General features: G+C 38.1%; 1 protein-coding gene and 1 non-coding gene across 3 annotated transcripts; both read right to left on the reverse strand.

Moving 5' to 3' along the window:
* Positions 1–10,153: 10,153 nt before the first annotated feature.
* TRNAA-UGC (transfer RNA alanine (anticodon UGC)) lies at positions 10,154–10,226 on the reverse strand. The gene has a single exon. It is a non-coding gene; the product is annotated as a tRNA-Ala (tRNA).
* A 9,489-nt stretch (positions 10,227–19,715) lies between these two features.
* LOC104613374 (DHHC-type zinc finger family protein) lies at positions 19,716–24,333 on the reverse strand. Of its 2 annotated transcripts, XM_010281156.3 has the most exons (10): positions 24,093–24,333; positions 23,882–23,975; positions 22,168–22,262; positions 21,895–22,062; positions 21,710–21,782; positions 21,538–21,590; positions 21,052–21,143; positions 20,910–20,962; positions 20,488–20,613; positions 19,716–20,222 (listed from the first exon to the last, which is right to left on the reverse strand). In XM_010281156.3, the coding sequence occupies exons 1-10, from the start codon at positions 24,239–24,241 to the stop codon at positions 19,944–19,946; spliced, it is 1,182 nt and encodes a 393-aa protein (XP_010279458.1). In that variant the 5' UTR covers positions 24,242–24,333; the 3' UTR covers positions 19,716–19,943. The 2 variants fall into 2 exon arrangements, with proteins under 2 accessions (XP_010279458.1, XP_010279466.1); XM_010281164.3 differs by lacking the exon at positions 22,168–22,262 and having other exon boundaries at positions 24,093–24,284.
* Between the last annotated feature and the right edge of the window lie 498 nt (positions 24,334–24,831).

Genomic DNA, 24,831 nt, shown 5'->3' on the forward strand with positions numbered 1-24,831 from the left:
CAAGTTGCACACCTAAGAGAAATGTGGTATTCGTATATGGGTTGAACCAAAACGAGGATAATCCATCCATACATTATTTTTAGGGTTTTAACTAATTTTAGATAAACATTATTAATATTGAAGCCGAAGGAACTATGGGGGATGGGCTACCCCCAAGCTTTAATATTGTATTAATAGTTTTTAAGGTTGCCTTGCCCAATTCGACTCACATCCCAAGTATAATAATATTTGTTTGGGTCTGAGATATGGACTAGCTTGCATGTATTAATTATAAAACTATGATTTCTTTCATAAATTACAATTTTTATTTAATTTTAATTTGCTATAATAAATATATAAAAAAATCTATCTAGGCAACCTATAAAATTATTAATACAATATGAAAATCTAGCCCAATATCTTTTATGTTTTTGGTTCATTGGGCTACACAATGGCATACCCCATAACTCAGTTTGGTTCAAATAATTACAAATGTCACATTGTTCTTAGGGTTGCAACTTAAGGGGTTGGGTCAGGTTGAGGATCAACCAAAGCTCAACTTGAATTCTTAAACCTCAAGCTCGGGCTTAGATTAATTTAATTATAACTACAATTTAACTTTATGTATTTACTAATATTTAAGTATTTTAATTATTTATGTAATATTTACAAAAAATTATTATATTTAATTGATAATAAAGTAAAATAAATAAAATAGAATACTAATGGATAATATGAAAAATAATTATTTTATTAAGTAATTAATAGTAATTTATTATTTTTGTAACAAATAACAAAAATAAAGATCAATTATTTGAAACAACATTGTAGTTATCAAATTTATTATTTTTGACAAATTCCTTCAGACACATGCCATTGTAAAATTTTAATAGATAGAATCTTAGAAGAGGTTAAACTCTCACTCTTAAAAAAGCCTATCCACTCACAAAAAAGTGATAACTCCACTTCTTAAAATTCACACATGTAGCATCATAATTCCTAAAAAGTGGACACTTCAAATGTTATGGTAGTAATTAAATTTTATTCAAACACAACCATTTCAAAAGTAAAGATTAAACAAATAATTTAACTTTAAAATATTCAAAATATTAAATGGATAAAAATAAAAATAAATGAAATTCATAAAAATGACTAAACAATTAATACAAATGGTGTGGGTTTCATTCTTTTAGATGAAATAGTTTATTAATTGCAAACTAGATTTAACTTTTTTTGGAAGCATAACCTAATTTAGCTTTTAAAAATAAATTTATCAAATAAATAGTAAATACCAATTCAAGTGGATTATTGTTTACAAATAAGACCTCATTTAATCTCTTAAATCATATTAAAAACAACATAATTAATAGTGTTTTTCCAACAAAGTAGGTAAGAATGGATTGTCAATTACAAAGATGCAAGACCAATGATAATTTTTCTAATTTAATTTTTTATAGTTAAATAATAAATTTCAAATTAAATGATAATGTAGCCGCCCCTTATAGTATGAGGTCATTCTCTAGATAAAACATGATAAGTCCCTTAGGCTGCATTTGGAAGCGATGTGAATCAAGAACCGATGTAAAATTTACATAGGTTCAATTTTGTAGGCGTTTGCAAGGAGCATGCAATTATGATCGACGTAAAACTTCACTCCGGTTCAGTTTTGCATGCGTTTGGATAGAGTGGAGTTTTACATCGTGAATCGATGTAAAACCTCGTCAAGCATAAAGTTTTACATTGATAATTGATATAAATATTACATCAATTTTATCGATGTAAAACTTTACACTTCTTATCACGGTTTTCAAAATGTAACAGTCACTTATATATTAACACTGATGATGTTTTACACCGAATCCAAACGAAGCCTTAAATAAAATTAAAAGGCTAACCTAAATATCTAATATAAACAATTTAAAAAATGAAAATAATTTAGATTAATGGTCCCGTACTTAGTTAGTAAGCGGTCGTTCCTAGTTGTACAAGCAGGAAGTGGCATTGGTAAATGGGTACGGGTATGACCCAAGTAAAAATCTCAAGGGAGAATAACGATTCAGCCTTGGGGTTAGAATTTTTAAGGTAAACTCGGAATTGATGTCAATTCACAGATGGGCATTGATGTATAAAATAGAAGTTTTTAACATTTTAAATATTTATAAATCTACAGTGGAATTCAGAAGACTTTTCCGAAATCTCAAACGTGCTGGTCATGGTCATGGTCATGCAACAGATCCTAGGAGGAATCAGTGGTTGACGATGAGGGTTTAATTATGGACAACGTGCAGGACGGTTCGGTTCTGAGTTCTGACCAGGTAGGTTAAAGGGATAAACATCAAAAAAGAAATAAAAAAAAAGGTCAATTACTTTGAAATTTGAACCGTTGTGCGGTTGTGGTAAAGTCCACTACTCAAGGCAGAGAAAAAATTCGCTGACCGTGAAATCATGGCTGTCCTGTCCATGAATGAATTGCTCTAGGCCTTGGCTCCACCTTAACGTCATTTCATCACCTGTACATATAGCCGATAGCCCGAGCCTATGACTTTTTTTCTGCATGGAAATGGATTCTCAGTACTCACGATGTGTAGTTTGAGAGTGCTTTTTTGAAAAATAATTACTTAAAAAAAATAAGTGTTTATTCTAATAATCACCAAGGAGCGTTTAGGACACAGTATAGGTATTCGATGAACTAATCAACAACCGAGCGAGACTGAATCCAAGCGAGTGAATGCAAGAGGAAGAAGGGCTTTGTAAAGAGCAAAGGACTATAAACAACACTATCCGGAATAGGAGGAGTCTTTGCTTACGAGTTTGAGCTGAAAGACGAGTAGAAGAAGTCAAAGGAGCAGGAAAAGGCATAATAGCCATCAACCGGAAGCAGAGCAGAAATAGGAGGAGAGCTTGTCTCAGCAGGTGATTGGGATCGCCGACGAGGACATAGTTGCCTGACCGCGAGGAAGGCCCCAGACGAGTGATTGACTGACCGTCAGGCTCCGTAAACCAAAACCCACCTATTCTTATTGAAATGACATAGCGGGTTAATTTTAACCTCAAAAAGTAGACAAATAGGAATGTCAATAAGCATTTAACAGAAACTTAAAATTTGAATTTTCGAATAAGTAAGAGAAGTACCAATCAGCCCAGATCAGAATTTACTAGGCTCAAAGTACATGGGGAATGCATCCTGACCGTGAATTGATGCCAAATTCACGGGCAGGATGTGGTTTATAGGGGGAGAGGGCTGTAATTCAGAATTCTGCATCGTGTGTTTCTGTACTTTTCCCTTATTCTTTTGCATTTATTCGAACTTATTTATAAAATGTAAATAAGGTTGTGTTTGGTTGCAATGTAAACGCAAATATGTATATTATATATTTATTCATATTTCGATTCATGAATGCAAATAGTACGATTCATATTTTAAATCGTTTTTGCACTCACCTTGTTTGTTTGAAATCGATGCAAAAGTGTGGGCCCATCATTAAATGCTCCAACTATCTTATGCTCTAGTGTATTAACTTTGGTCAAAAAGTTGATTATTAGAAGAACACAAAATTGTATCCAAAAAATAGGTACAATAATGTTCTCTTCTCAGAGTACCAAAGTGCCAGAAAATGCATTTTTACTCTGATAATCATTACTTTTTTACGTTTCAAACAAACGCTCGCAAACACGAATCGGGGTACATAAATACCCTGGTTCGGCGTTTGAATCGCAAACAAACGGAGCCTAAGTGTTTATTGGTGTGGTCCCAATCCAAAATAAGTGGTTATTCAAATAAACACTTATTTTTAATCATTCCTCAACTTAAACTTAATTTACATCGAGTTTGATTTTAATTACCATTCTTTTTTTATCCAATAATTGAAAATTTTGTTGTTTGTTTGTATTATTTTACTTATTTAGACACAGGTTCTAAACCCAACCCACCCCTATCCCTTGAATGCGAGGAGGGTAGAGTTGAGGGTTTTGCATTTTCATGTACGGGGAGAATTTGGATTCTCAAAATCCAACTCACTACAGGTTTTGTGGCGGGTACGTGTTAGGAGGTTTAGGGAGGCAGGTAGGGTATAAAATTTAAACTTTGAATGGGTAATTTTGATATTTTAAAAAAATTTTAAGTCACACATGTCATCACATGATATAGATAAATGACAAAATGCTAACGACAAGAACTAAATCGGGACATTTTGGGAGTTCAAGTATGAATTGGCACGTTTTGAAATTCGGATACCAAAGTGAGACTAAGCCTGAAATACAAAATACTAATCTATAATTTACCCTAAAATTTAATCCAATCTCTACTACAATCATGTAGGAAACTTGGTGATGAAAAACAATCGTATTCATACCAATAGTGATGAGGATCGATCCGCACTAAATCCTTGCTAGCAATTAATGATAGGTTGTCTCTCATTGAGTGACATCAATATGCCGAATATGTAAGACGAGAACATGTTAGAAAGCCCAGAGGGGATGACCCAGGCAGGGGACTCTGATAGTCAAGTTAGCACTGAGCTGACGAAGTGAATGGAAACTAACAAGTAGGAAATCAGAGTAGAGAGCTAGTATGCAAAAGAGTGAGTATACCTTCTGAGGGTGAGGAATCACCTTTATATAGACTTTGAGGCTCGATTGAGGCGTACTTGACACATATGGAGATGATAGGGCTTATTTGTTTGTTGCTTACGGAGTATGCCTACACAGCATCGTGGTGCCCCTTATTGATTCCCTACAAAGCAAAAGGAACCGGATTTATTGTTGCCATGTGGACGTTGTGTTTGTACACGTTTCAGGGGTGCTAAGTGGTGCGAACGAATAAGGAATGACATGCCACATAGGTCGAAAATCATCCTAAGGTCAACGTGATCTTTCAGGTCGTAGGTTGTCCAAGTCGAAGAGGTAGATCATTGTTCAGGGCAGTCAATGAACGTGCATCCTGACTCTATAAGCCAATATACCAATCTGCTCTTAAGCGAGATTAGAGTTACTCTAAACAGCATAAGCTGATCTGTCAAAGAACATTCAAGTGTGGTCGCACCACATGTGATGCCGAAGTGTCATAAAACAAGTATAGCCGCGCTGCCACATGGCAACTCGTGATTGAAGGGTCATTTTACCTCTCATCAAATATTCACATGTCAAGTGCCAAGTGAAGACAAGTAAATCTCTTAAACAACCCCTACTGTTCATGAAATTGACAAACTGTACCCTTACTGTTTAGATATTGTCTTGCGGTATCCTTAAGTTTTCTGGCAATTGTCTAAAACCTCCGTTACCCTTAATTTTCTGTCACATTCCGTTCACATGTGACATCATGTGAGTGGTAATTATTTTAAAATTCATAAAATACCCTTATTGTTTATGGCTGTTGTTATAAGTAACAGTTGTGGCGATGATTTTGGTATCGTCGTCGCAAGCAACGGCGACCACACAGTTACTGGTGCTAGAGTTGACCCTCTTCCCTTCTCGCCAACCCAGAATTGGTCTCTCTCTCTGCAATAGACATTCTCGAAAGACGATGATGCCGATGGTAGTTCTCTATTCACCGTCAAGAGATGAAGATGGAGGAAGGAGAAAGAGAAGAAAACTTGGTTGTCTGTTTCCAAGTGCGTGGAGGGGTCCCCCGCTACTACAACTTGTAGCGGCGGTGATGAAACAAGGGCGAGAGGGAATGGGGAAGAGAGAGAGAACGAAGGGAAGGAAGAGAGAAAGAGAGAAAGAGAGGGAGGGAGCCATTTGCCGGTGGCTATCGTCGCCTACGACGACTATGCTAAGAGGGAGAGAGAACGAATGGCTCATCGTAGGCATAGCCGTTGTTCTCATGATGATGAAGGGGAGGAAGAGAGAAAGAGAGAGAGGGAGCCCTTCACCGGTGGTTGTCATCACTTGCGAAGACTGTGCCGAGAGGGAGAGAGAACTATGATTGTGCCTGCAACGAGCTGTTTGTTCTCTCTCCCTCTCAGCACAGCCGTTGCAGGCAACAGCAGCCACTGGCGAAGGGCTCCCTCCCTCTTTTTCTCTCTTCCTCCCCTTCATTCTCCCTCTCCCCCATTCCCTCTCGCCCTTGTTTTATCACCGCCGATGCTGCAAGGCTATCACCCCTGTTTCATCATCGCCGACGATCCACCAAATCAGTGTTGGAAAGCAACGTGAGGTTGATCTTTAAAGTCCCCAGATGATCCGACATCTGGGGATTATTCATTGCAGCTCGATCCACAAGGATCCCCATAATTATCTCAGAGGTGGAGGGGAGGTCTGAGAATGGAGAGAGAGTAGAGAGGGACAGTAAAATAGGGGATGAAATTTGAGGAATAGTGGAGGATAAATTCGACATTTCATTTTCGTCTGTTAACACTTAACGACAATGTCAATTGTCAAAAAACTTAAGGGTACCGCAAGACAATATCTAAATAATATTTCATGAACAGTAAGGATAGTTGAAGAGATTTACCCTAAGAATTATTTTAAATTCAACATTGTAAGATTCTAACTGAAGTAGAACCTAGAATGTTCCACGTGTCATAGCCATATTTTTTGTTGAAGGACAGCAAATTCGGGCTTTACTTTTCACCAAACATTTCTTCTGTCCGGGTGGAGTCCAAAGCCACAAGTTGCCAAAGAAAAACATGTCACATACTTGACATTTCATTTACACCAGCATAAATGCATGAATGAAAATGAGAAGAGTGCACACTCTCATTCACGCTTGCATCAAGCGTTAGCGTTATTTTACTTCATCTTCACTGAAAATAAACAAAACAAACTGAAACCTAAAATATGAACAAACCAGAATTTGCAAGCAACTCATTTGCATTCTCATACCTTTGCACTAGTGCAAATGAAACTGCACGGCAAACAAACGAGGCCATAAGTTTTGATTAATGCTCCCCACATTTGCTTGATAATAGTGTTGTACTACTAGAATAATGCATGGCTGGTGTGTAGGTGGTGGTCCCGATTCATAAAAGATGTATTCGTTTTTATACTGATCCGTTAATTGGGCAGAGTACCCCCAATTTTAAACTTCTGCTATTCTGGATATTCTCCTGCCTAAACCCACCAGTCAGATTTGGCCCATAAAATATTACTGAAGGTCTGAAATACGAAGATGATAATACAACAGACTCAACCATTTTGATCATTTCAAAAGCTAAAAATTTACACAAAGAGATAAAGAGGCTAAAGACATTTTGGATTTTAATCAAGGGGGCAAGCATTCAGACACGTTGCAGGCAGTGTTTTTAAAACCGGACCGGAATAAACCGGTCGGCTCTGTTTCACTCCAAAACTGTTGATTTGGTCAGCGAACCGCTGACCCAGGTGGTCAAACCATCAACCCAGACAGTGGTTTTTGGCCATTTTTTTATTATTTTTTTTATTTTTTGTCAAAACGGGCCATTTGTTCGGACCAGACAGTTGGACCATTCGACCCAAGAACCGGACCTCAGAACGGTTCCCTGTCCGGTCTGGTTTTAAAAACCTTGGTTGCAGGAACCTTGCTAATTGCTGCAACTATTTCTGAAGGCAGTTCAGCCAAGCAAGCATCAAGGATATCTATCACCCTCAGCTGCCATGGCTTGGTTGCTGCAGATTCAGAGTATATAGCAGCTTGTTTGTATGTAATGTAGACGATGTATCAAGCAGTTAAAGATGCCACTTCTATCTCCACCTTTTTTCCAGATAACTCCATCTCACTCCATTTGCTTTTACGAAAACAAAGCAACTCAATTTAGTGCTACTGAATGTAACCTTATTTCACTTTACTTTGCCCGTACTGCAGATGAAAATTGAAAAGAAATATGTCATATAAATTAGCCACCCACCCCCCAACTAAAAAATCAGGTCAATCTACACAAATGGCATGGACAAAAGGTACAGATGAATTATGTTTGATTACTGATTGGGACATCTCCTACTTTTATAAAATCAGGCACATACCCAGAGAAAAAAGGGACAAACAACACCCATGTTTATGATGATAAAGATTGATATCATAACACTGAAATCAACCCCCACTACCCATTGTATCAGAACAAACTCCAAACTTATAGAAGTAGATTACCTCTCTCATGAACATAGCATTCAGCCAGTCCAGAACCAAAACTTCAGCAAAACAAGCTGTACAAGTTTTATCAAGATGATGTTTGAGTTCACAATAGCAATAAGCTTGTAAAGTATTATGAAGAAAGCAAGAAAATAGAAATTTTCATTCTGTGAATCAGAGTGAATGCAGAGTATACCTGCACATATACAACCTTAGCCGGCCTGGAACATCTTTGGCAAACTGAAGGAACTTCATCAAACCATATGGTGTTTCATTACTGGGACCAATTTATCTGGTCTTGCAGGATTCTTGGATACAAAGCTAAAGCTTGAAGTTGTTCTTCTATAGGTACAGAGAAGAGTTGGCGAATTGGACCACATACGGTTTATCCAAACATTGGAACATACCCAGAAGCACAACCATGAAAATTTTCGGAAACCATGGAATGACAAACTGATTGATCATGTAAAGGAATGATATAAAGTTAAGCTTCCCAGTATCTCCACTCAGTAAATCCCCCCCACCCACCAGAAAAAAAGATAAAAGGGAAAAAAATGAAAAGCAAAGGAGAAATGTATTGACCAATCAAGCCAATGGATCTGATACAGATCAATGTAATCTGTTAACATTTGCTATAAATTATACCAACTCAGTGGACTTCCATTAAGAGCATTGAACACAAATTCCAGAGGAGAAAATGTTTACCAGAGGAATGCTCACTCATTTCATCTTCCAGAATTCCCTAAGGTGGAAGACTTAAAAATAAAAAAGGTTTTACATGACAATTTTACACATGGTTTTGTTGTGTACGTGTACTATTTCCTAGTGCCTGGAACATCCATCTGTTCTCTGTAGTTTGTAACTACACAATAACCAAATGCATATGACATACTATATTGTAGCTGGAGAGGTGGAAACCAGAAAACAGAAGCATTTGATTTGAGACCAAAACAGGCAAGGACAACAGTAGTTTAAGTTTAATACTTAGAATTAATAACTCCCACACATGTAGCAGAGCATACGTATGTATCATTATAAGACAAATAGTTTTAACATGGTTAACAATGACATCAAAAGAGCTAAAGCAAAATTGCTAAAAGAATTACTGATCTATAGGAAAACTTCATAACGGCATCAACAAAACCACTCTCAGAGAAATTTTAAAGATAAAACCCTCCACACATCATTTACTGCTGCAAAGACGAGGCGATAGATTAGCCACAATCACAAAGGTTTTGACCAGCTCCTCAAATAAAAGCAGAAAGAAATTGCTTGACATATTTCTCTTTGCATTTAAACATATATAGTTAGGCTCTTAGAAATGCTAATGAATCCTGATAAGAGAAATCAGCCCTAAAAGCTAGCTGTTAGAGGGAGGGAACCCAAGTACATATATACCACACAACAATATCCCATACTATAGGTGTGGGATATCTCACATTAGCATCCCACACCATCAACATGTGACAAATGATCAATAATATAAAAAGTGAAAAAGGATGTAAGGAAAGGAGACCATAGTATATTTAGGCTGATTCCCCCAAAGTTCTTAATAATTTTTTCTAATATGTAGCTTCAGGTTTCATTCCAGTACATTGTTCTCAAGGACAAATTCAAAGAGCTATCCACATACAAAAACAGAAAAGGGGGTGGAATTATATACTGTAAGAAAGGAGGGAAAAATGCAAGGATAAGGTCTCTCTAATAAAGAAAATTTGATTATATTAAGATTAATTCAATACATGAAACACAAATACCTGATAACAGATGCATTTCTCATGGTACATTGCATACAGAAGATGTTGTTGAATCATTTCAGAATGTGGAGAAGTGTGCTAAATTTCTAGTCTAGCAGAAAAATAACAATGCCGCCGCACAGAAGAAGATATTTAACAACTAACAAGACAACCTATTTTCAATTGCCACAGTGATGTTATAGCGTCCGTCAATTTATGTGCAAATCATCACCTAGTGGCAGCACATCACGGATATAGAAACCACCGCCATATCTCCTTTTTTACTGTCACAAATCTTCAACGGCAAAAAGAGAGGGAAAGTGAACTGAAGCCTCGCTCGATGGAAGAAAGAAAACATGCAGTAGGTACGATAGAAAATTTTAAAAGAATTTGGAGATGCAGGGGATCGAACCCTGTACCTCTCGCATGCAAAGCGAGCGCTCTACCATTTGAGCTACATCCCCGTTCGGAATGATGTCTATATTAAATCTATATAAGGTAAAAATTATTAAGTTTTCAAACAGGACAATCCCCACCTTCTAAAAGTAAAAAATATATATATATATATATAGGTTAAAAGCGTGAGGCCCATCTCGCCCAACATCCTCATGTCCATGTGGTTCCCATTACTTTCACCGTATAATATCTTGGCTGTTTTTTATTCAAAAGAAAGACCTTAAACCAATTTAGGAAAAACAACACCTAGAGTATCTGCTACAATTATGTAATCTAGCCTATAATCACTTGAACGATCCACATCCATGCTTCTATGCTGGCCAATCCATTGCCAGATTCCCCTCCCTATGCACATGACAGATTTCAATCCTGGACTCCCTATGATATTCTTGCATTATTATATTATTGGATGACATTTTTGAGAGCTTTTATGATTATTTGAGGAGGAAGAAAAATTTTATTATTCCACACTTTTTCATTTCTTTTTTCCCATTAATATCATAAAATGCTCGTTATCTTTCCCAGTATAGCTCATAATTTTTTTTCTTCATTTCAACCCACAAGTCTACCACAGTACTCATATTCAAAGTACTAGGGGTTGAGACTTGGTTAGAAACCATTGCCCATACTTGGTTAGCCACTTGGTAATTTATAAAAATGCAATTTGCATCTTCTGGTTGCAATTTGGATCACAATTAAACCCTTTGGGAAAAACCTTACTTTTGTTGCGAGCTTATTGTCTTGTTAAACCCTCGTGTGGTACCAAGCAACTGCCTTGGTCAGCCAAAGAACAAGGAATCAATACAATGCAACAAAATACACAAGAGGTTATCAAAGGAATGCTGCCCCAATACTTTATTACTGCACAATTAGGGGAAAGGGTAAGTGCTCATGCCCAAGGATGCCCCCAACATCGAGGTGCCTCGTAGGACACCTATACAAATGCCCAATAGTGGGCCTATACAAAGCAACAATACAACAAATCCCCAGAAGCCATATGGCCCAAACCTAAGACCAGAGTTGTGCATGCCAAGTGTCCAAGCTGCCATGTTTTGAGCACTTGCACTCCGCAACAACCCCTTAGCCAACGGTTCATAACCATTCAACGCCTCTATCCAAATAACAACTACTAGTAACTATCCAGTCTGTGTCCCGACAATCCGAACGTGTGATGTATGCGCGTCCGAGACGCTTGCAACTAGACCACGTACTCATCTAACTCTCAGCTCGCTCATGACTAAACCACGTACTCGTCTAACTCTCAGCTCACTCACGATTAAACCACGTACTTGTCTAACTCTCAGCTCACTCGCGGCCATACGAAAGTTGTGTCCAACTTCCGCTCATTGATGCCCTTGGCCAAACACCTACAGCCTATCCACATGCGCGCTCATCTAACTGTGTAAGCATCCAATTCCGCTTCATCATTTAGGTGCGTGTCCAATCCAATGCCTTGGTCACCCACATGCCCATATCATCGTCGCTACTTGCCTCACCCAACCTTGGGGCATGGGCACCCAATCTGCTGTTGGTGCTGCCCATGGGAGAGTCCACACCACCCCTAAAGAGTATGTTAAGCTTTTGCCACTCTACCATAAGGAAACATCAGGGTGACTGAAAAATCATACTACTGATGTCGTCGCCCATCATCAACACTTCATCCGCACAGCCAACACCAAAGGCATAAGTCCCTGCCTTTAGCATGCTCATTATCGTCAAGTTAGTGTCACATTGGTTTGCTTGTGCGCCCATGACCAATGTGCGTAGTGGCACACCTATTCACTTGCGTACCTGTGGAACACTTGAGTCCTCTATGTTAATCATAAAGCCCAACCGCCTGTGCACTAATCTCAGCATAGTCCACCATCGCCTAGCGCCTACCTATCCACGGCCTTAGCGCCAAACTTGTTAGTGCCAAGCACCTACACAGTCTTGGCTAGACACCTAAAGGGCTAATAAACCACCCCCACCAGAAGAATCTGATGTCCTCATCGAAACTGACTGCAGGTACTCCTGGATCTGCTTTTCAAAATGCCACAAGGACAAGGTCACATCTTGTTCCCAAGTAGCCTCCTCCACTAAAAGTCCCTTCCACTTCACTAAGTATTATGTCTTCCAGTTTTTCTTGCTCTGCCCAAGAGTTTTGTAATCCAGTATCTTTTCCACTTCATTCTCGAACTGCTTCCTGATCACCTAAGGAGCCCACCTTTGTGCTTGCCTTGACCAATCTAGTAAGTCAGGGTGAAACTTTTGTAAGAAACTAACATGGAATGTGGGGTGAATCTTCAATTTGTCTTGAAGCTTCAGCCTGTAAGCCACCGTACCTACACACTGCATGGCCTCAAATGGTCCATCATACCTGGATACCAAGCCTCTATGCACAGTCTTGCTACTGATCTTCTTCTAGATCTAGGGTGTTAACTTCAGCAAGACTTAGTCTCCAACTTGGAATTTCATGGACCGCCTATCTTAGTCTGCCCACCTCTTCATCCGCTTTACTGCTTTCACCAAATTATCTCTAACCTCATCCAACAACTCTTGTTTGTATCTAGCAAACTAATGTGTTGAAAGACACCCCCTCATAGCATTGCTTAGCCACCTCATGAGGGGTTCGAGGCTGATGTCCTGTAGCCAACTCAAAAGGACTCATACCTATAGGTGAACTCTACTGCAAATTGTAGTAGAACTGCGTCGGGTCCAACAAGTCCACCCAATTCCTTTGATTGGTTGTCATGAAATGGCGTAGATACTCCTCTAGTAGGGCATTCACTTGTTTAGTTTGACCATCTATTTGTAGATGATTGCTTGTAGAAATTTTCAGTTCGAACCCCAACAATTTGAATAGTGTTGTCTGGAACCGCCCAGTGAATCGAGCATCCCAATCACTGACTATGTCTTCAGGCACTCCCTAATATTTCACAATGTGTCTAAAGAAAAGCTAAGCTGACATGTCCATTGTACAGGCATGTGGAGCCAGGATGAAGGTGGCATATTTAGAGAAGTGGTCTACCACAACCATCACTTATGTAAAGCCTTGGACCTTGGGAAAGCCTATGATGAAATCCATAGGTAGGCTTTGCTAGGGTTGGTCAGGGATGGGTAATGGCTCCAGTAGGCCTCGAGTCTTCCTTCTCTCTGTCTTGTCCTACTAACATACCAAGCAAGTCTTCACATACGACTCCATGTCCATCTTCATCTTTGGCCAATAACAGAACTTGGTCAACAAGGCCAACGTTCTCTCTTGACCTAGATGTCTAGCCTACAGGGTGTCATGAGTTTATTTCATCAACTCGAGCCACAATCCACCAGTACTTGGTACATACATATACACGACCTCCTTTGGCATACAATACCCCATCTTCCACTTAGAGTCGTTGCATTGTACCTTCTTGGACCTAGTGCAACAACTTCTATGTGATAGAGTCATGCTGGGTTTTCACCATGATCTTGGGGAGGAAATCAGTCTTCATTGCACTAGCTGACACCACCATCTCACTTACAATCTTCCTATTGAGGGCATCTGCAACCTGATTATGCCGCCTTGGCTTATGTTCAAAGGTCACATCGAGCTCAGCAAGGAATTCTTGCCAATAAGCCTACTTCAAGGCAGACTTCTTTTATGTAGTGAAATAGGTCATTGCCATATTATCTATCTAAACCACAAACTTTGTTCCCAACAAATAATGTCTCCATACCTGTAAGCAGTGGATGACCACAGTCATTTCCTTCCAATGGGATGAATACTTTTGTTCTATCATATTTAGCTTCCTACTCTCATAAGCCATAGGGTGCCCTTCTTACACTAAAACACCACCAATAGCTTGGTTAGATGCATCTGAGTGGACCAAAGCAAAACATCTGAGTGGACTAAAGAAAAAGGACTCAGGACTCTCTTATTATCCCTAGGAATAAAAGACACTCTATGATGTTTACTCAACTAACATGACTCACAATCTAACTGAGTTACAGACTCTAAGGTTGGGACTTGCTTTTTCAAAACACGCAGAGAAAGATGACCAAGATGACAATGCAGTTGATGTAATGTAAGAGAAGAATGAAAAAACTTCTGAGGACCATAGTCATCCAAGTAGTACAGTCCTTCGACTTCACGACCGCCACCAATCATCTTTTCCGTCTTAAGATCCTAAAAGACACAATATGAAGGATAAAATATTATTGAACAATGACGGGTTTGAGTAGGCTTACTTACAAACAAGAGATTAAAGAGAAAATTATGGACATAAAAAACTGAGCATAAACTAAGGTTAGAACCAAGAGACACATTACTGGTACTAGTAATAGTAGAAGAACCATCAGCTAAGGTAACAGTTTGAGAGATAGAAGGTGGTGACAATGATACAAACATATCTAAGGAGCCAGTCATGTGGTCTCAAGCTCTAGAATCAATTACCCAAGGTGAAGGTGAAGAACTAGAAACAAGACAAACAGTACCTGACTTCACAAGTGTAGCAGTACCAGAACTAGAAGAGGCAGACTGGCGAAGCTTTTCATACTCCTCACGTGAGATAGAAATTGTGTATTTATCCTTACCAACATTGGAATTATGAGCATCTTTTGTCACACTAAGACTCCCAAAATCACCTTCCACCATTGTTTGATTAGCCCAGGAAGACGGAGGGCCATGAAGATCATAACAAAAGTTGACTGTGTGACCTTCTCGTCCACAATGTGAGCATTCACAAGCTAAACCACGACCACGACCACTACCACTACGACCACCACCACCCCTTGCACCTCCAAACCCTCTACCACCTCCTCATGCACCTTTGGGCCCACGGACAAAACCCCTCGCATTTCCTCCACCTCTACCACACATATGTCTACTAGGAAAACCTCCTCTGGAAACTACCACGGCTGATCTCTCTGAAGGTGGGGGATGAGCACTATGTGGGTTTGAGGGTCTCCTTATGAGAAAGAAAACCTCAGACAAGGATGGAAGATCATTGCTTCTTAAGATTTGGGCCCGCATTGGTTCAAATTCAGACCTCAACCCAGATAAAAATCTTGCTACATCTAGATGTTCTCGTTGTTCTTGTTGAGTCTTCAAATCAATGGATAGGAGTTGACAAGCATTGAGCTCATTCCTTAAGCTTTTTAGAGAAGCATAGTATTCTTCAACACTTTTATCAGCTTGTTGAAGAGAAAAATAGTCTTAGTACAACTAGTAAATTCTTGTGACATTGTCTTGTCCAGAGTACAATTGCTTGGCATGGTCCCAAATCTCCTTGGCTGTGTCCAGAACCATAAGGTTTATACTATGTGATTCTCCATACTATTCCAAAGTGATGTCATAATTTGGGCATTCTCTTGTACCCATTCATTGTACCCTTCTGATTCACGTTTCAATGGCCCTCTTTGATGTACTTCAACTTGCCTCTTGCAATGAGAAATAACTCGACCGACTTGGCTCATGGAATATAATTAGTACCATTGAGTTTCACCGTAGTTAATTGAAAAGTCATGAAATCTGATTGCACGAGTACTATAGGTTTAGTGCTACCATTTGATGAAGCCATGAGTGAGAAGAGATCATTGATTTGTCGCCTAGGCAAACTGTCAAACAGTTGGTATGCAACTACTATAACACACCTTCTTCTTTAGGGAAAACACCAGGAATCATCAGCCCTCTACTTTACAAACACTTGGAATAGATTGCATACTTACCACAAGGTGTCACCACAACACAAACCACTACAAAATCACCACACATTGAGGAGCACCTACCTCATAACTTGAAACATCACAAAGCTGCCCTCTTCAAATTGCCGAATAGAGGACTTTTAGAAAAATACCATCAACTCACACAACACTGCAATTTGAGGCATTAAAGCATCTTTTCCTAGTGGGCAATTAGTCCTCTTAAGTCCTTTTCCTTTCCAACTATTCTTAGGGCACAAAAAGATGGGACGTGAACAGTGTTGCGAACAATACAGTGGACCTAAAGGCTCGAATACAATGTTCCAACTATAATAAAGTAAGAAAAAATGAAGAAAAGAATAGAAGAAAGAAAGAGAAGAAGATAGGAAGAGAAAGGGAAGGGAGAGAGAAGAAAAGGAGAAGAAAAGAGGGAAGACTAGAAAGGAGAAATTTGTTCTCTTCTCCTTACTGTCAATCCAGGTTGTATTAACATTCTACTAAGACTAAAATAACTACAATACTCTTAGGAAAAACAGATATAACAGAAAAAAATAATATGAAAAAGACAATTAATACTACCCCTGTTAACTACTTCTAACAATTCTGACAGGCATAATCTCTTTTAATGAGCCATTCATTGCCCAGTTGTCTGTTCAAATATTACATTTTTTCCCATTTCCTATTTTCTAAGCAATACCCTCTTTTATATTATCTCTTTGGTTAAAAATGCTCCTCCAATTCCAAGTTGGTACTATTTTTTTAATTTTTTGTCTTGTAAGAATTTCTCATTTTTCAAATATTTGGCTTTAACCACCTTTGCTCATAAACAAGGTTCAAAATATCGATACGCCCGATACGTCGATAGGGGCATATCAAGCGATATTGATAGTATTTTTTAGGCTTTTTTTATTATTTTTTTAAAACTGGTTCAGGGGGCCGGTTTAAGGCTCCTCCACCCCCTGAACTGGTCAGAATCCCGATACACCTGTAGGGGCGTATCGGGAAGCCCCCGGCATGATAGTTTGAACCTTGCTCATAAATTATCATTATCCTCCAAGACCCCCCATCCTAATTTCATTATATTATATTATATTGCCTACATTAATGCGTTCCATTTTACGAATGTCCATCCAACCATTTGATCTTAACATGCATACTTTATTCCAATTTTTCTAAATTGAGGGGCTTCTTACCTTTCTTGTTTGCCCAAAGGAATTTTTTCTGGAGTCTATCAACTTCTCTTACTATATATGCTTTGGTAGCTAGAAAAGGCTCATTTGGTGCTGGGCTATATTTGTCACCACCGCTTTCAATATGGTAATGGTAATCCTTCCGGAAATTGAGAGAGTTTTACTTCTCCACCCTTTCAATTTATTTTTTTTTTAATTTTTACTAGAGCTGTTCACGGGTCGGGTTGGGTCAATTTATTAGCGTTTTTCCAACCAACCCAATCTGGTCGGTTTACTGAGAAATAAAACCGAAACCGACCCAATACTAAGTAAAACCGACCTGGTTGGTTTGAATCGGTTTGGGTCGATTTTGTGAATGATTCTCTCAGTGTGAATGGTAAAGGATTCAAGTCTAAGAAAGCAAAGGCTGGATGCCTGGAAATTAAAAATGATTTGATGGATTAAAACTGATATTTTATATATCAGAAATTTTATATATAATACGTACATTTTTTAAATAAAGCTGACCACAAATATATATCTGAAATATATATATAGTAAAACTGAAATATATCAGATATATATAATATATCTGAAATATAATATATATAATATATATCTAAGTTGGTTCGGGTCGGTTCCGTTTCGGTTTTCATGTGTGAAAACCGAAACTGAACTGAACCATTGGTTTATATTTTTTTGTAACCCAAAACCAACCGGTGCTGAAGAAAAATCGGCCAACTCGGGTTGGATTGGACCGGGTTGGTCGATTTGGGTCTTGTTATGAACAGCCCTAATTTTTACCAAGATTTGGATAAAAACATGGACTATTTTCTAACTTCTTACACAATACAAGTTTAACTTTTTAAAACATCGGGGGAATTAGATCCCAAGTCAATGCTAGATAGGCAGCTACCTGCTGGGACCTTTATGCTTTGAGTGTAGGGGTGTCAATTGGATCAGATTTGGTCCAATCCAATCCAGTCCAATATAAATCCTTTACAAACGAACCAGGTTCAAATCTAGAGGTGTAAAGTGGGTTGTGCCGGGTCAGCACGACACGGCTTGCAGGCAGCCTGCGCAAAGTGCGGGCTGTTATGGGTCGTGCCGCCCTCCCTAGTGAAAAATTTGAGGGTCAGCCCGGCACAGCCCATGGCCCAGGCCCATGTCGTGTCGTGGGCCGAGCCTTGGGCCAGGTCGGACCATGCATCGGGCCAAAGCTATTTATTTAAAAAAATTGAAAAAGAAAACTTAAAATTTTAATTTTATATGAATTTTGTGTATACAATTGCTTATATATACAATAATTAAATAAATTAGTATAATAAAATTAAAAAATTATTTATTTTATTAATATATTATATACTATATATATTATTATATTATTATAATTTATATGATATTATATAAATATATGGGTCATGCCCGTGGCACGGCCCGCATGATTGTGTCAGGTTGTGCCAGGCTGGTCCAAGTTCGTGTCGGGCCATGCCGGGCCGCGGGCAGCACGGCCCGATTTACACCTCTATTTAATTCAATCTGATGAATACTTTGGACCGGTCCAATTCAATGTTTGGACCATCAAATCTGCTAAATTTGGTTATAATTTAGATTTATCCCAATCCAAACCTGGTCCATTGACACTTGTATTCTTATCTTCTATCAATGGACCAGATATTGGTTCAATCTGACCCAATCCAATATAACTCTATTACAGATGGACCAGGTCCAATCCAATCCAATAAATGCTTTGGACCATTAAGGCTGGACTGGTCCAATTCAATGTTTTATTGGTCCATCAAATCTGTCCAAATTGATTTTGATTTAGATGGGTCCAATCCAAAACTGGTCCATTGACACCCTTAATCAAGGGTGCAAGTCAGGCTTGTTGAGATCCATCTAAGGTGAACCATAACACAACCCCAGTTGTTGAACCCCACCCCCCAACCCCAAGCCTAATCCAACCCGATTTTTTTTTGGATTGGGTTGCGATCTGATTGGGTCTAGGCAGGCTCGGTTTCTTTATTTCATTTCATTAAAATGTTCATATTTCCTGGACTTTAGATCAGCAACCTGAGCCTTTAAAGTGTTCGTAGATGGTAGTTTTGTTAATCCTAGAAAAGCTAACTTTGGTTTTTTTATTAGAGATGCTGATGGTCTTTGTGTGGCTGCTAAATTCGGTTCTTTTGGAGCTTCTTCAACGTTAGTTGCTGAAGGAAAAGCCTTATCGGGAGCTTTAAAGTTGGCTGTTAATTTGTCTCTTGATTCAGTAGTCTTTGTTACTGACTGTTTGCAGTTGATAAATAGTCTGAATTCCACAGAAAATTCTTGTTCCAAAGATCTCTTTTTGCGTAAAGACATAAAGCCTGGTAGTGTTGGGAAATCCTTCACTTTGAGCTGGATTCCAAGATCTGAAAAATGCCTTAGCTCACGCCTTGGATCAAGCTGGTCTCGCTAAGGATGCGTGTTTTTTTAAAGCTTTTCCTTTTTGGTTCTCGGATCTCCTCAGAAAAGAAGTTTTGAGTGCAGGGAGTGGGGGAGCTGTAGTTTGTTTTGTTTTCTTTAGTCAGTAGTTGTTTTGTAGTAGTTTATTGTTTGGTTCTAGTTTGTTTTTCTTTCTCCTTGGTTTAGCTTTGTTTCTCTGTTTCTTTGGTTCAATGAAATTCTCTATTTACCAAAAAAAAAAAAGAAGGTTTGCTATATTCTAATGTGTATATTAGAAGAAACAAACAAAGTTTGTATAACCTATCACCACCGATCAGGACCATCCAATCAATAAGCCATGAATTGGATGTGGCACATCCAAAATAAGTAATTCCCGAAGAAAGCCAGCAAGCAAACTAGTAAATACTATACAACAAGGCGCCCAAGCAGGAGCCAAAAGCCACTGAGCATTCTTCAGTCCAATTTTGATTCGCTGCGAGAAAACGATGGTCTTGTTGACAGGGGAAATACCACCTCATACAGATTGCAGAGTATTCCTTTATCATAAATATTGTTCTTAACAACAGCCTCAGCATCTTCCAATGGGGACCTTCGGAAGAAAGCCCTCCATTTGCTCTCTGGAGGCTTCTTTTCTACACTCATCCCACTGATACTTGCCTTGAGCGCTGCAGCACTCACCTTTGCTTCATTTACTTTCCTCTTCCAGCTTATGTACTCTTGCCACTTGAATTTCTGTAGTTTCAAAACAGAACAAAACAGAGAGAATATGAGGAAGTTTCAAAGAAAGGACCCAATCCGAGCACGTGTAGAAACATTATCCCAATTAGCATCAATTTTACCAGAAAAATGTCACAATCTGTGTGGCAACAATCAAAAAGTATAAATAAATGATACGAGGAAGTTTCATGGAAAGGTTCCATATTGTACACATTAGGCCAAAGAATTGCATTTAGTAAAGCCTAGGATATGTAAGAAAATATAAAAATATAAAACTTACCTCATTCGTAGTGGTATTTGTAAGACAGAGATGGGCATGGTACCCAAAGAATCCCATCAGTAGCAAGGAAACTACGGCTAGGAACACCATAAGAAGTATCTGCGTGTTGTAGGAACCTAACAACCACTGCATGCATTAAAAAAACATTTAGCAGAAGTTGAGAAAGACAATCAACAAGTTTGAACTAGCAATTGGGACCTAATCCCTCTGTGCAGCAAGCAGTTTATGTGTTTATAATCTGCCAAGGGAAATTCGTGAAAACAAGTGTAGCCCCCCCATACATTCAAACAGTTCAATTTATACAGCACTGTGCACTGACAGGACATCCTTGAAAAAAGGGAGATCCTACCATTGCCACAATGAATTTTCACTGTGAAGTTCAATTACAGAATGGGAGCATTTAGTTATAGAAATATTCTCACCTGTACAACATGTGGAAATAAACTGGAGAACGAGTTCTCGATGCCATAAAAAGCTGAAAATGACAAAAGAAGAGGGCTCCCCATCAATTAGGTCCATCAACCAAGACACCAACGAAATGTGATAATTGCTGCTTAGATTTACCTGTCAGAAGGTATATAACTTTGAACTCTTTCAATTGACCAGCAAGGACCAATCCAAGGACGATTGCTCCATATAAGCAAATAAGGAAATGCCTGAAAAGTGGCACTTAACGTGAAAAGAAGCATAAAACCAAATTGGATGCAGGAAGCACAATATGAAATCTGGAATGAAATTAGGGATAATAGCAAGTAAGTCATCATCATCCAAGCCTTCTCCCCAACTATACAGGGTTGACTACATGAATCCTGTCACCATTGTGTTCTGTTTAAAGCCACAATAGCAAGTAATTCAATTAGGAAAAAAATGTCCAAGGCATCAGCCTTAATACTTGAGACTTGGCAGAGTGGTCAAGGCCATCTATCACTTTGCAGAGCCTAGATCCAGCCCTGTCTAAAACTGAGATCAGATACACGACTGATATTCATGACAATCATAGAAGTACATAGTATTTTGATGAATGAAATGCAAAATTAGATGATGCCTCACCAAAGAAGGAAGGCCATGAAGTAGCGGGTATTTTTCTCCCCAATGCAGTTATTCTGCAAAAACAGTCTGCAGATTAAATATTATCAAAGTAAAACCCACCCAAATTATCCAATTAACACATAACCAATAACTAATAATAGGAATAGAAACAAAAAAAAAAAAGAAAACCAACCATCCATCCACAATGATGGTCAAACCGGGCTACACAGCGATCACATATGTTACAATGCTTGGATCTAGCAGGTCTAGAAGAGAAACAAAATTCCCATTAGGTAATATTGAAAACAAAGCTCCATAATAAACACATTGATGACAAGACTCAAAATTTTGAAAAAAAAAAAATATATATATATATACTTTGGAATCTTGCATGTTCTACATTCTTTCTGTGTGTATATGGCATTGTCATAAGGATAAGCAGTGAGGTATTTAGAAACATTCTTAGCTGTCACAGTTCCTGGATCAGAGAAGCTAGTCAATAGAAAGAGCAGCACACCCACACCAACTGCCAACAAACTTGTGTACCTGCAAAAACATGCAATGCCTAAGGAATTTTACAAGCAACTGTCCTATTATCATGAATCTTTAGCATATAAGAAACATTAGTCTCAGTGCGTGTTCAGGCTATACCTATGGACTGCACTAAGATAATAACCAGGGATATAACTAAATGATGACTTCACAATAAAATAATATGTTCCTCCAATTATCGCTAGATATATTATCTGCAAAAGGAGGTAGCAACATAATCATAAAAGGTCTAACAAGTGTCATATACATAACACAAGAAAATAAGCTGAAACCTTGAAAAGATCAAACTAGTAAGAAGAACCATATCTGCTCATATGTTTTGCACAAACATGTAATAAACAACTTCCATCCTATGACAACAAATATCATTGATCAAGTATTTTCATTGCCATAATTATATAGGCATCATCCTAGTTATTTGGTTTCAGCTACATGAATCCCATTTCAAGAAAAAAAAAAGAAAATACTAATTTCAACATCCTAATCAATCAAAATAATATTCTCTGTAGTACTCTTGAGGAGGAATTTCATCAAAGTGGGGGAAAGAAATTACAATTTAGTTTACATTGCTCAACCAGCTCGGCAGTCCAGCCCATTCAAACCAACAAGTTGAGAACTCATGAAGCACATGTACATGGGTTCATCTCACAATGAAAAGAATTGCATATCAAGCAGTTTTTTGTAATATTTATTGATCATATGCCATAACATTTCTTCACCCATGGAACATGCACAACATCTGCTCAATAAGCAGGATAATGCAGACAAACAAGAAGGTACCATGAGCTCAGAAAATTAGTTAAGACTGATAATGCAGCTGCACTTAAATATTTTCATTTGCATTTTATCCCTTCCTCTTTTTTTCCTAGATCAAAATCATGTTACCCATATACGGCAAGGACATGGCTGCAAAAAGGTGTCAGATACAAAATATACATTAAAATTGAAGTATTCAAAAAAAAAAAAAAAAAAACTAGGTATCCCTGTACAGGAAACCGGGAATCATCAGAAGAACAAGAAATCCTTCACAGAGCTAAAGACCACCGAAGAAACTCTTAGAAGCTAGCGGGAAAAAAAACGACTAGTTGAAATCAGAAGAAGAAATTGGATTTCTTTCCCTCTTTTCTTCAATACAATCTAAACAGAGAGAGTGAAATCAATACATCTATAGGTTCTCAAAGTTGTATCATGAAATAAAGCAAAAGGGAGTTTAAGAGATGAAATTGGATCGGCATTAAAGGTAGTGAAACAACACATGGATTCCAAAAAAAAAAAAAAAGCAAATTGTTTACACTAATTGAAACCCATCAACCAATATGTGTGATAATCAAATGAGTTTCGAATTGATAAGAAACATGCATCGCTAAAAAACCGAAGCCGCAAAAAAAAAAAAAAAAACTATTCCAGGATGAAAATATGAACAATTGGAAAGTCAAAGTTAAACTAACGAAAGGAAAAGCTTTCAATTTCAATAATCAACTTTAAAGGAAGAACATTTCGACGACCTAAAAATCACAAAAAGCCAAATTAACAACGGAACAACATTTGTGGATGTAAAACAAATTCCTTGCATTAATTAAAGGTACAAAATCAAAGAGTTTACACAAGACAGGCAAAACCTAATATTACAATTGAATTGAAACAAACAGACGGAGAGTCGGAGAATTTTGAGACCGAATTAGGACGTAGGGATGAAAGAAACAAGTTTCCTGAACAGTTTAAGCAACGATTTCTATATTGAAGAACCAGTCACGGCAGAGATAATTGACAACAACTAAGGAAGAAAAAGGAGACTGGAAAAAAAAACAAAAACCTGTAAGATTGGGTTGGGGCGATCGCAACAGTAAAATTCCACAGAGAGAACCGAATCTCTGTATTTTGAACCGAAGACAAACTCCACAAATCGCCTGAAACAAAGAAACAGAAAAAGATAAAGAAAATGCAGAATTAGAGAGCGTATTAGGGAATCAATCGGGTGTTGAAAATAAGATTAAGAAGAGATCAATAAAGAGCGGGGCTCGTACAGGAAATAATCATAGATGCCGAAGGTCAAGAAGTAATGAATACGTTCGACGAAAGTCCCCTGAAAGATTGGCCACTGGCCGCATAGGCACGACACCACGACCAACAATGTGATGCAGGCATGGCAAACCAGAAGCCACTCTACGGCCATTTCCCAGACCCAGAGGCCAGAGTCAAGAGAGGAGTCGCGGCGTGGGGTGAAGAACTCGATAATCACGACTTTATTTACTTTTCTTGTTTCTTTTCCCCAATTTTTTTTAAATTTTTTTTTTCAAGTTTTGTTTCCTCTATACCTGTCAATTGGGTTGGGTGGGTCGGGTGAAGGTATTTCGGGTTGATTTCGGGTCGGGTTAGATTTCGGATTGGATTATCCAATGCTAGACACTAACCCTAAATGTTTGGGTTTGGGGTGATCCATGGGTCAATTCGGGTCATCTAAAAAATAATTAAAATTTAAAAAAATAAAAAAAATTACATGAAAAATATCAAAATTAAAAGAATTAACCTTAAAATTTCAAATATAAAATAAAAAGCTTGAACATTTAACAATTTAATGAATAAACAATAAAAAGTAAAGATTAAATAGAAAAAATTAAAGAGTGAAAACTTTTAACAATGCATAAATAATCCCAATTAGACTTGACAATCGGATCAACGGATTGACTCATGACACAATCCAACCCAATTCAATTTTTTTTGAGTTGGATCGGGTCGGGCAATTTTAACATTCGGATAGTTAAA

This window comes from Nelumbo nucifera, chromosome 4, assembly GCF_055504915.1.
Source record: "Nelumbo nucifera cultivar China Antique chromosome 4, China Antique-T2T, whole genome shotgun sequence".
Lineage (NCBI taxonomy): Eukaryota > Viridiplantae > Streptophyta > Magnoliopsida > Proteales > Nelumbonaceae > Nelumbo > Nelumbo nucifera.

What these genes read in the sequence shown, in the direction of transcription:
- LOC104613374 (XM_010281156.3), bottom strand. Translation starts at nt 24,241, where the DNA reads ATGGCCGTAGAGTGGCTTCTGGTTTGCCATGCCTGCATCACATTGTTG. An exon ending in ACCATCATTGTGGATGGATG is followed by an intron (nt 21,591 to 21,709) that starts GTTGGTTTTCTT and finishes CTGTTTTTGCAG; the next exon opens with AATAACTGCATTGGGGAGAA. An exon ending in TTCATGGCCTTCCTTCTTTG is followed by an intron (nt 21,144 to 21,537) that starts GTGAGGCATCAT and finishes GCCACTTTTCAG; the next exon opens with GCATTTCCTTATTTGCTTAT.